This window comes from Lipophrys pholis (genome assembly GCF_963383615.2).
Source record: "Lipophrys pholis genome assembly, chromosome: 21".
Lineage (NCBI taxonomy): Eukaryota > Metazoa > Chordata > Actinopteri > Blenniiformes > Blenniidae > Lipophrys > Lipophrys pholis.
The window spans coordinates 19126992-19138305 of record NC_137649.1 but is presented as its reverse complement, the minus strand read 5'-3'; the positions used below and the strand labels follow the sequence as shown (position 1 = coordinate 19138305).

The window sequence follows — 11314 nt, the reverse complement described above, 5'->3', positions numbered from 1 at the left end:
CTTCATGAGTTGGTCACAAATAATGAAACAGGTTGTAAAATATAAAAACATCCTTTAATTTTTCACAATTTCTGTTCCAAAAAGGACTTCTTCACCTTAAGAATAAAAAGGCTGTGCTCCTACGACAATCATCCACGTTTTGTGAAAAAAGAGACAAATCCTGACTGCACGTTTCTATAAACACAATTATTCTTCTAGTGCAGGTTTGACCGCTTTAGCCATTTACAGCTGGATACACAAGGACAAGTAGACCAGTGACATTGTTCTGGGAGGGATTTCTATGAATGACATTTTCTCTGGCAGCGATGTTGTCAGTGTTTCGAGTGTGCACCTCGACAGCCGATGGCTGGTGCTTTCAGACTGGAACATGCACGTAAGCGAACGACAGAAGCAACGTAAGGGCAGCGTGTCTGGATGTCGTTGGTCATTCTTGGCCTCCGGTGAGTTTATGAAACAGTTCTTCGTCTAGCGTTTCATTCTGGTCTTTAGACCGTGTGGAGAGGAAGATGTAACCGCCGATGAACTCGTGTACCACCTTGCAGTCGCAGCTCAAGCAGCAAAAGGCTATTGTCACATTCTGGTCAAACTCTATGGTCACCTGAAATCACACGCAAGATATTGTTCATTCAAGTATCTGCAGTCAACCTGTCTGATGTCTTCAATGATTGAAAAGAGGGGCGCAGCAATCGTCCACCTGTCTTATCTCCCAGTTGACGTTCCACTGCTTCATGTTGGCGAACCTCCATGTGGTGACCGGCAGGCCAGAGGACATGTCGATGCGAATCAGGCGGTTGTATGAAATCCCCAGGATCTCATCCTTCTTGCTCCCTTTGAATCTAAAACACAAATAAGGAGATCACTTTTTAAAATGATTATTCATCAACAAGCCTTTAGGCATTCAGAAATCTCACTGCGTGTCGTACCTGACAATGTAGTAGTTGATTCCAAACTCTGGAAGTGACTGCCAGGCCTGGATGAAGCGCATCTTGGCCTCCATTAGTGAGAGCCTTGCTATGTTCTGATGGGCCTCCAGAATGCGTGCGGTCAGCTTGTTGCAGCAATCAAAAGTGCAAATTCAGCAATAGCATTCAGTCATAATTTCAGTGTGACACCACTTGCTGCACAGACAAATATCCAGCGTGCAGAAATCAAACAAACCTGCTTGGTCTTGTGCTTTTTGGCATAGCGGGGAGAAACAAAACATTCAGCGTTCATTTCCATGGCGTCCAGGTCAGGAGCTGCCTGACCAGGAGGGGGCGCCAGGCTCTTCATCTGCAGGAAGGACTGAATGTTCCTCACTTCTGACTTGTAGGAGCTGTAGGCCATCGTCTTGCCTTTGGAGGCGAGGATGCACGCAGCTTTCCACTTGGCGTACTGCGTTTCCTGCAACCAGAAGACAGGGTTAAAGAACAACAGGCAGAAGTAATATACTTGATTACGAGTACAAATACTGTCTGAGAGTAAAGAATTGAAAACACAATGCATTTTAAAGTCATCCAGAACTTTTCTAGGTTGGTGGAGTGTGGGTGTCATAATCACAGACATGTGTCTGTATGTGTGTTGCTACTGTAATACTGTGTCAGACAGGACACAGCAGCTTAATCAGTGACACAGATCATGATTCAGCTTTAGTCAGCGTATTGAGTCAGAAACTGAATTGTTTTGTAAACGAAAAACAGGAAATAACTTCGCTGGAATTCATATAAAACACAGTTTCAACTTGGTGAAAAGGCACTGAGCCATTACTGTGAGTTCATCAACTCTTGAATTTAACCATTTCTGCAACAAATTTTTAAAAAACAAAAGGAGGAGAAAGTCAATGTTGTTTGATTATTGAAGAAACACATCCTCTAAAATGTTGCTTTGATACAATCATGAATTACAAAATGCTTCTTGCCAAGCTGAGTAAAATGTTTAGGTTATGACAGAAAAGTGCACATCTTACATTGTCGCATCGAATGTACACCTCGTTCATCCCGTCGGCCACGGGAAGCAGGAGCTTGATGCCGAACTTCTTGTCTGTGACATTGACATCAGGGACCACCTCACAACCTGTTGAATCAGGAAGGGAGAGTCATTTATGTACCAACATAAGATCAACGTGACAAATATTTTATTTTTGCTATTTGCTATGTTCTTTTCGGTGTTCTATTCTATTCTATTCTATTCTATTCTATTACTTTGTAACTTCCACATTTCTTCCTGCTTCTCTGAACCTAAAACCATGCTGAATGAACAAACAGAAACACAGTTTAAATAGAGATGATTGCTGCTTGTGTCGAGTGTGTAGGAATTTATGAAAATAATGACATTAATGCCGAAACAGTACGGTGATTGTCCCTTTGGGAAACCATCGTTCAGCAGCCATTACATCTACTTAAAAATGCTCCCTATGTATCTAATAAGTCATGTTTATGGAACATTTTTGTAAATAACATATGGCATTTTAGGACATTAGGACTCAATAACATGCAACGATGCAATTGTAGAACCTTTTAGAGATTCTCAGTAAGAAATCAATCCTAATAAAAACTATTTTACACTTTCAAACAATTTTCTTCACCATCTCAGTATTTCGTTTTTCCATTGCCATGTATTACAATGAGCACCAAATGTGTATGCGTGTGCCTCCTTATTGTCATCATGCCTATTATCATCACTTGGAGACATCTGTGTTTGCTCTTTATGCGGATTGCTCACAAGGATTCTTTGTGGTGTCACAACACAAGAAAGGAGTGTTTAAACGGTGATTTTAAGCAGTAGTAGCACAAAAGGAACATTTCTTTCTGTATTTTGCACTGACCTCGGAGGTGAAACTGTTCTATCGGTTCTGCAACGGAGGCCTCTTTGTTCTTGTAGTACGAAATGGTGGTGTCCTTAAATACAAACCAGTACTCTTTGTATGGCCGCAGTGTCAATCTCTTGGGCCTGATTTGAGACGGAAATGACTGTTAACTCAAAGAACAACAAATGTTACACGTTCATAAAATCTCTCCAGAAATGTTTTGATGGTCTATCTATCGGATGGCCAAGAGATCTATTCTAGGACAATAGTTAAAATCAGACACACACTCAATCATTTTCATCTCCCAGTATTATGCAGTGTTTAAATAAAAGTATAAATATTTTCCAGCATGTAACTCATCCCATTCATTAACTGAACTGCTGCTAGGTAGCAGTGGGGCTGCAGCCGGTGAGCTTTTGGGCTTGTTCAGCAACTCAACCACTCATAGGGAGGATTTGAACCTGCAAACCTCTGAAGACAAGTTCACCTCTCTAACCTCTTGGCCACCACTACCATCAGTGATCAACTGGGATATAGTGATGCCACTCGGGGGAATATAAAATACAGCAGCAGGAGCTTCTCATTAGTTAGTTAAAATCCTGAATCCCAACTGCTTTGGGTGGCAGCAACGATAAAGCACTGAGAGCAACAGTAGCTGGTATCAAACCACCTAGACAGGAGAGAGAAATACACAGGAAACTGTATGCTAAGAAGTTTGGTCAAGCTGCATTGTTAAGTGCATTTAAAAATCCTAATTTTAGAGAAGATAATATTCACCAAGATTCAGCCTGCAAAATGTTTTTGTTTTTTTTTAAATATGAGCCTTAATCATGGTTATCTTGTATTCAGAACAATACTGTATATGTTTTGACAAAAATAGTTTAAATCTAAATTTCATTGTTTGCACAGCTTACAGCAGCAGCACTTATAGATTGATATAAAGAAAGACAAAGACACTTTTTTCTCTTCCCGATACAGTAGAATACGTGTGAATGTGGGTTTACCTAAACAGCCGGAGGGAATCAGCCAGCTCTGGAATGTCTGTAATGTCTTCCTGGAGGCAAGACAAACAACGGTCAATTATCCTGCGTCTCTCTGTGACATCACCGCGTTCAGACATGCAATCAGCGAAGGCCTAGTTATCAACTTCGGTCTAAAAACAGGTGTTTGTCCGTAACGGCGCTGAAATCCGGGGGATTTGGGTTGACATTCGTTCCAGAGTTCCTTGAAAAATGTGATTACCAGAATTCTATCTGTGAGTCCGCCTTCCAGAGTCACCTCCAGGTTGGACAGGGCGGCCTCCACTTCATCGATCTCTGGTTCATTGGAGTGGTCCAGCGGTTCCCTCGACATGGTCAGTTTACAAATGTGATACTGAAAGAGTGAAAAAAAGTTTTTTTTTTTTTCTTCTCTCCATTAGAAGACCCCACCAGCAACGACCGAACTGTTTATTTTTTAAGTAAAAAAAAAAAAGTAAAAAGTAGTTATGAAGTTCTCCGACATGACTTAAGAGGTTATGCAAGGCTGGCATGAGTCAGAGGGAGACATGAGCGCAGCCCTGTGTGCCAGCCGTTGCAGCATCGTGTAGGTGAGCGAAACACTCCTTCTGAATCACTCCGTTTTCTGAATCACAGAGCAAACAGTTGCAACGTAGCAGCTGAGGACCCAGCCAATGGGATGAAATGTAGAAAAAGGAAAGGTTGCACCTCATACTTTTGGCAATGAGGACACTTCAGAGCCAATGTGTTTGTCGGTGGTGCCGTTATTCATACCGTTCTGTCGTTTCTGTCACTCCTTTTCTCTTTCTGAGTGCGACTGCACCTCTCCCTTCGATCCTCCCCCTCCTGTGGGGTTTTCCCATGTCCTTACTTGTCCTCGCGCGGACTTATACACTAAAACCCCTCTTCCCTATTCTGAGATTTAAGACACAGGCAGACTCATTTGAAATCCGCCGACATCACATTACGGTACACTGGAAAAATTGTTGTTTATGTTCGCAAACCGCAGGAGCTGGTACTTACCTCAAGGGAAACAATGCGTGTAAGTGTAACGCTTAATAGAGTCAAAATTATAATTTTGGAACTCACTTAAGTGCTTAATTAGATATTTTTAAGAGCGTCTGTATCTTTGTATCTACTCTGTGTTTATTTTTCAAAGGCTTTTGAATTTGACTCTCTCTCTATATTTGAGTATATTTATGTATTCTTCTGTCTACTTTACATTCTTAAAACTGGCTTCTTATTTCTCTCAACATTGATGGAGTATTAGTAAGCGTTATAGACAAGGACTGGGACTTTACACTCGTATCTGTATTTTTCAGGAGTTTAGAGGTTTTGACCCCCCCCCCGAAAAAAAACCAAATAGAAAAAGTATTTGCTTTCACCTGTAAAGAAGCAAACATCAGCATTTCCTCCTCAGTGCAGTCTATCTCTTCCAACAGGATGGACCAGCGAGCTTGTTCATATAGCTGAGTTATCCTGATGGCATCGTACTGAAACACAAAGACATAAAGACATGTACATCTAAGCGTTTTGGTCATTGGCTTCATGTGGAGGCTTTCCAGCAAACTGTGAGGATATTTTTGGGAGACACTCTCAGCTTTCTTACCTTCGGATTGAGGTCGAAGAAGACGTTGTATTTAAAACGGAGCAGAAGCTTTTCCTCGTCTTGGATATCCTGCTCCATAAGAGAACGAGAAGAGTCCAGCCACCTGTCAATCACAGCAACAATCGATTACATGAGCTGCATGTGCAATTAGTAGTTAAATTATGTAATGTAATCCTGAGAGGTTTAAGTTTCTACCCGGAACTGTTGGCTGTTTTGTCGATCAGTGACAGTGGCTGGTACATCTTTGCAAGCTCAGCTGGGGGCAGGTTGGGCTGAGAGTCTGCGAGGGGGTTTTCTCCGAACCAAAGGCTGGTGGCAGACATTGGCATCCCATTCTCCGGGTCATAGGTGGCTGTCATGGTCTTACTGTACATGGGGCCTATGAATAAGAATAGACAACAGTTACATCATCTAAATAAAGAGATAGTTTTGAGTTACGGCAAGTTTCACTGTAAGTTATTACATTGGGAGGAAATTGCAGAGACTTCTAATTGAAGTCAACATGGGTGAGTTGAAAAAAACCAAATAGCAGCCAGAAACTGAAAGCAAAGAGACAACAATTTGACGGGATTCTTGCAAAGAACAAAAAAAACTAAACAAGATGAAACTCGAAAGGGGAACATAACTGAATTGACTTTAAAGGAGGGAGAAATTAAAGGATTTAATTATAGTGATTCCGTGTCGGTGTGGGATCTGAACTCGGAAACGGAGGAATGGGAGAGTGGGTGCTCCTGAATAACACGGCAGCGTGCCGAACTCTTCTTTCAGATCTCGCAGTTTAAAACTGAAGCCTCTTGCACCTCAGCGGCACCACGTGTACAGTAGGTTAAGGCTTTCAAAGTTATTCTTTTACACTTAATATCGTGAAAAGTACCGTCAACTAGCAACCGATGCAACAAGACTGTCATGGAAAGTTAACTGAGCTTCAGTCTGTATTCCGGTTGAGAAGTTACTGCAGGACTTATATAATCATAATAGGATTAAGATCCTGTGGAAGAGATATCGACTGTTGAAAGGGAACCACTACAACCGTTGCATAGTAATGTGTACATGCCTTCGTCTTTACTGCAGGGCCTGCTTTAAAGTCACATACTAGTAACTCTCAAAAGATCCAATTTTCATTTTTCAGAAGACTTTTTAGTGTTTTGTCCACGTGTCTGCCATAAACAGATGATATCTCGATTTCCTGAAAAAGAAAACTATTTTGGAACTAGTTCACAAAAAGTTTTAGAATAACTAATTAACCTTAAATGTATCATGTTTTAGGAGGCCAGAGTCCCCCCCCCCCACCCCCCGCGCACACACACACACACACACACACACACACGTAGAACATATAAAATACAAGCAGAAAATCCCAGGCCAAGGCCAAGGCGAACCATGAATATTAAATAAAGTACCTGTTCCTGCTGCTACCCCACTAAGTAAGTCAATCTCCCACAAGTCATCGTGTGGAGAGTTTTTATCTTTCCTCTTCTTCTTCTTGGAGGGATCATCCGGAGGCTTCAGCAGCGACAGTTCCTCTGATCGTCGGATGTCTGAGGAGGACCAAAGAGAGAGAGAAAAAAAAAAGGGAGCCATCAAGCATATTGAGGGAAATTCTGTTTGTCTTTATAGTTTTCAGAACAGAGCCACTCACTGAGGATTCTGCAGATTTCTGCCACTGCTTTGAAGACCACACTGGAGAAGCTGACCGTCATTTTGATGGTTTTCATATTAGGGAGCTGCAGCAACAGTGGTTTGTGCTGCGGTGTGTAACGCAGGTCAGCATCAGCCTGTGGAGCAAAATATGTCAAATATATGACCTTCAGATCAGAAATAGATACCATGTGTGATTTCTGTCTTTCGGCTAGATTCAATGACAAATCCCTTTTTTATTTTGCCCCTTTCACACTTCCTTGTTATAAATAGGGAGTATGAACACAAAGCAGTATGAACTCATGTTAAAGAATAAAGTGTAGTTAATAACAGAATAAAAGCCAACTGTAAAGAGGTGGTTTAGACTATGTTGATTATGTAGATCGCTTTCACTTTAACTGTATGTCTTCTGGGGCTTGATCAGTGTAACATGTGTTACAATATTGGATGGATTCAACTGCTCAACACGAGTTAATAAAAATGACATATCAGTCTGTGAGAGTTGGAATATATATGTTTATGCAGCTTCCAGGGGAGCCTGTATTCAATTTCTCCATACGCCAAAGAGCTGCCAGCACATGATACCACATCTTTTTTTTTTTTTTTTATATCATGCATTGAGTGAAGGAAGCCTTCTCATGGGAATTCAAGTAGTTTCCTAATTTGTCTGTGAGGTTTTTCTTGGGCAAGCGCTGAATTGTTTTGGGGGTTAAGTGATCAATCAGCAAGAACCCGCATTACCTGAATCCCATACTTGTCCAAGGTCCAGTGAGTCTTCAGCAGCCAGCAGTTCCTTTGCTCCCACCACAGAGCATGGTCTGACCAATCCTGAGGAGCCTCTGTGGACGAACGGAGGAACTCAAACCGTTGTTGCCACCATATCACAATCACAATTCTAGTTTCTAGGCTAGTTCACATATAACACAAAGGTGAAAATGGTCCTCTGCGTTTAACCCATCGCTAAGAAGCAGTGGGCAGCCACTGTGCAGCTCTCGGGGAGCATTCAGGAGTTATGGGGACCGACAGTGATGATCCATTGGCTAAGAAAGAAGCTTAATCCCTGAAAGCTTCCAGGGTGTTGCACAATGGCATCGTACTTAATGCAGAAGACACATTTTCACTGCACTACTTTTTATGTGCTGCGAATGAGGAAATGTAAATGCAGGTCAATTCTAAATGGTCTTGGTAGTTGGTCCTGGCTTTGTCGCTGCAACATTTCAACAGCTTCACCCTCTAGTAACACAAATACTACCAGTACCCTCTGTTGTGTAGGCGGTGCGGTTTAATGAAACTACCTGACATCATATTATGGTGCTGGGCTGAAATCCGCCTGTTGATGACAAGCCTGTTAGTCACCTATTATGTCTCATGCTCTTTAAACCACCTTCACATCGGTTATGCTAGCTCCCCCGTATTTAATGGCGATCGTAAAGAGATATAACTTCAGAACCTGGCTGAACTTTGGCCCCCGGGGCTACACAAGCCGACGCAGTGTGACGAAACAATGGCAGCGTGGTGTAGAAAAATGCAGGGCAAACAAGGGTGTGGTGTCTTCACTTAACAGAGCCGCTGTGGGAGCCGGAGCACTCGGCTTTAAAACAAAGTCCAACAAAGGTACACTTGACCACATAAGCCAAGGACAGTACGAGCAGTGTGATGAAGGCCATTCCTTCAGGCTACAACGCGTCTCATCTCGGACACTCACTGATTTTCTCCACTAGCTTGAGCATAAGTCCTCCAATGTGCAAGTCTCCTTTCACCCTCAGTTTAAACTTCATGGACTCGTCTCCTTCTCTTTGATCGATCTGGACGGACAGCTCCCATGATGTCTCCCCGTACTCAGCGGCCGTGATCATGTCTCTGCCCTGAGAAGACAGAAGGGAGATAGTGCAGAGTTTTGTAAGCAGAAGGAACCGTGTTTGGATAACACCACCACAAAGACACCACAAGGCTTAAAAAAAAAAAAGAAGACGAAAGAAAGCAAGTCTGGCAAAGGGAGTTTGCTAAAATATGTTACGCTTCTCTGTTTGAAACATCTGGGATGAAAACATGAAAGTGGATGAAGTGCTTCTCAACATTCTGATGGACTTGGCCATGAGTTAACATACACAGATCTCTTCGCATTTTCTGTTATAAGTGGCCTCGTATGGAACATATTTGAATCCCGCTCCTGCTGCACTGTCTCCACACTTATACCGCAGCCCCTGAAGGACTTCTTTTAGCCAATACATTCATATTTAAGATATCAAGAAGCGCACAGACAGACGATGTAGTGGCTAGTGCCGGCAAGAAAAAGAGATGAGACTGCAGATCCTCCCGACGACACACGATAGACACAAACACATTGGTGCAGTCCTGCACATAGCGCCAGGCTCGACGATTGGTTGATTTCAATGATACAGAGTGAACGGATGAGAGATTTGGAGCAGGTAGGAAAGGGGAGACGAGCGGAGGAGGAGCAGGGAGGGGGCAGCTGAGGAATGTATGACGAGCAGGGACACGAATCTGGCACAGGAAGGACCATGCAAAACAGCAATCTACACACACGGCACCAATCTCATTTCATTTCAGACCCAAACTAGTGACTCGAGTCACAAATTGTCTGACACACACTGGTCCAGACCAGAGGGATTATGTGAAATACTTGTTTGATTTGTCCTGGGCGGCCCAGTGGATGTTTGTTTTGTGTGAAACCGAGTGGCCAGGAGGCTTGGTTTAATGAACACACTCTGCTTTTCTTTGTGCTGCTCCCTCGCTGCACTGCATGCAGCTGTAGGGTATGCTTAAAAGTTTCAGCATGCATGCCTGCTGAGGGAAGATCTGTTGAGATGTGTTGGAGTGTAATAAATTTAACTCCTACGATTTTACTGTAGGGGAAAAAAAAATAAATACCAATGCGTGATAGTGGGAGTAATAGTATGATCTAGTGCTTGTCAACATTGTGAAAACAAGCTATAAACTAAAGTTTTTCCATACAAAATATGCTATAAATTAAAAAAAAGCCCTGCCCACACAAGCTAAAAATCACTACTCATTTCCTCTGATGCAAATACATACTGTTTAAAAGGAGCATTCGTCACTTCTTATTGGTGAACTTGCTCACAGAGGCAAATTGCAGTGTAAAGAAAAGAAAAGCGAAGAATTCTTTTATTTTTTAACCATAAATGTTAAGTTCTAGTTTTTCCACAACACAAATGTAAAATACAAGTTCTCACATTTACCCCCTTACAATACAAATGCATAAAGTGGTTACAATGAACATATTGGTAAAATTCTTCACACTGAGGAAAATTGTCTCCAGTAAAGGAAATAAAAAGAATGACTATCTTTTAGAGACCCAACACAAAGGTGGAATAAAGTGCAATGGCTAAAGATTAACCATTAACTTTATCTATAGTACGTCCACTGCAATATTCCCAATCATGACATAACTTTTCCTCTCAATAATGGTTCAGTAATCAAACTCAGTTCTAAGTAAAAAAAAAAAAAAAAAAGGATGTGAAGACATTCTTACCTGGATTCCAAGTTTTTTTTCCAGTGGGATATTCCTAGAACATCAGCGTGAAGTGGAGTGAACCAGGTCGAGGCTCCTCTGGGAATAAACCCCACCCAGCTGACAGGTAGATAGGAGGTGGAGACTACTGGAGGAACAACACACAGCAGGTGAGTGTGTCCACAGGCCTGGGGAGACTTTTTTTCATACCCGAGCGTCATTTCTGTTGAGTTATTGTCAATTATTGGGTCTTTTCGGGTCAGCTGATTTGTGAAAATCTACTGATTAGAGTCGATGGAGATACAAAGTAGCCTCAGGCCCCGTTTACAAGACAAAGTATCACGTGACAATGCCTAATCAGTTAAAAAAAAAAAAGGCATGTGTTTACGCTGCAGCAGGGGACTCACCGATGTAGTTAGTATGCCGGGCCACGGGAGGGCGCTGTTGCTTGATTTTATAATGAAACCACACAGAGATGTGTGCAGAGAACAATACGCTATAAACGTGAAGAAAATGGAGGGACCTCGACATCCGTATTGATCGATGACGTATTGGATGCTGTCAGGGGTGAGTCTCAACTATAAAACTACTGATATGGACGATAAAACTAGAATACGGACCGTGAGTCGTGCCACTACGGTCCGCCATGTTTGTTTACAAGTGGATGAGCAGAAGGAAGGGGAGGGAGGGGGAGAAATGTGTGCATGTGCAGTCAGAGCGCCCCATAGCCTCCGCCATTCTCTGCAGGAGGGAATAGCGACCTTGAAAGAATCTTTTCACCTTGGGAGCCG

The 11314-nt window shown here is 42.4% G+C and overlaps 1 protein-coding gene across 1 annotated transcript; it reads right to left on the bottom strand.

Annotated features, from left to right (window-relative positions):
- Nucleotides 1-36: 36 nt before the first annotated feature.
- On the bottom strand, nucleotides 37-10612 carry fermt1 (FERM domain containing kindlin 1). The gene is made up of 16 exons (XM_080490276.1): nucleotides 10545-10612; nucleotides 8736-8895; nucleotides 7772-7869; nucleotides 7032-7167; nucleotides 6793-6930; nucleotides 5588-5771; nucleotides 5393-5495; nucleotides 5169-5276; nucleotides 4028-4159; nucleotides 3790-3839; nucleotides 2804-2928; nucleotides 1946-2052; nucleotides 1159-1383; nucleotides 924-1048; nucleotides 695-836; nucleotides 37-598 (listed from the first exon to the last, which is right to left on the bottom strand). Exons 2-16 carry the CDS (start codon nucleotides 8884-8886, stop codon nucleotides 425-427), a joined length of 1998 nt encoding a protein of 665 aa, XP_080346402.1. The 5' UTR covers nucleotides 8887-8895; nucleotides 10545-10612; the 3' UTR covers nucleotides 37-424.
- Between the last annotated feature and the right edge of the window lie 702 nt (nucleotides 10613-11314).

What these genes read in the sequence shown, in the direction of transcription:
- fermt1 (XM_080490276.1), bottom strand. Translation starts at nt 8,886, where the DNA reads ATGATCACGGCCGCTGAGTACGGGGAGACATCATGGGAGCTGTCCGTC. An exon ending in TGATGTTTGCTTCTTTACAG is followed by an intron (nt 4,160 to 5,168) that starts GTGAAAGCAAAT and finishes TCACTCTTTCAG; the next exon opens with TATCACATTTGTAAACTGAC. An exon ending in TGTACATTCGATGCGACAAT is followed by an intron (nt 1,384 to 1,945) that starts GTAAGATGTGCA and finishes TTCTGGTTGCAG; the next exon opens with GAAACGCAGTACGCCAAGTG.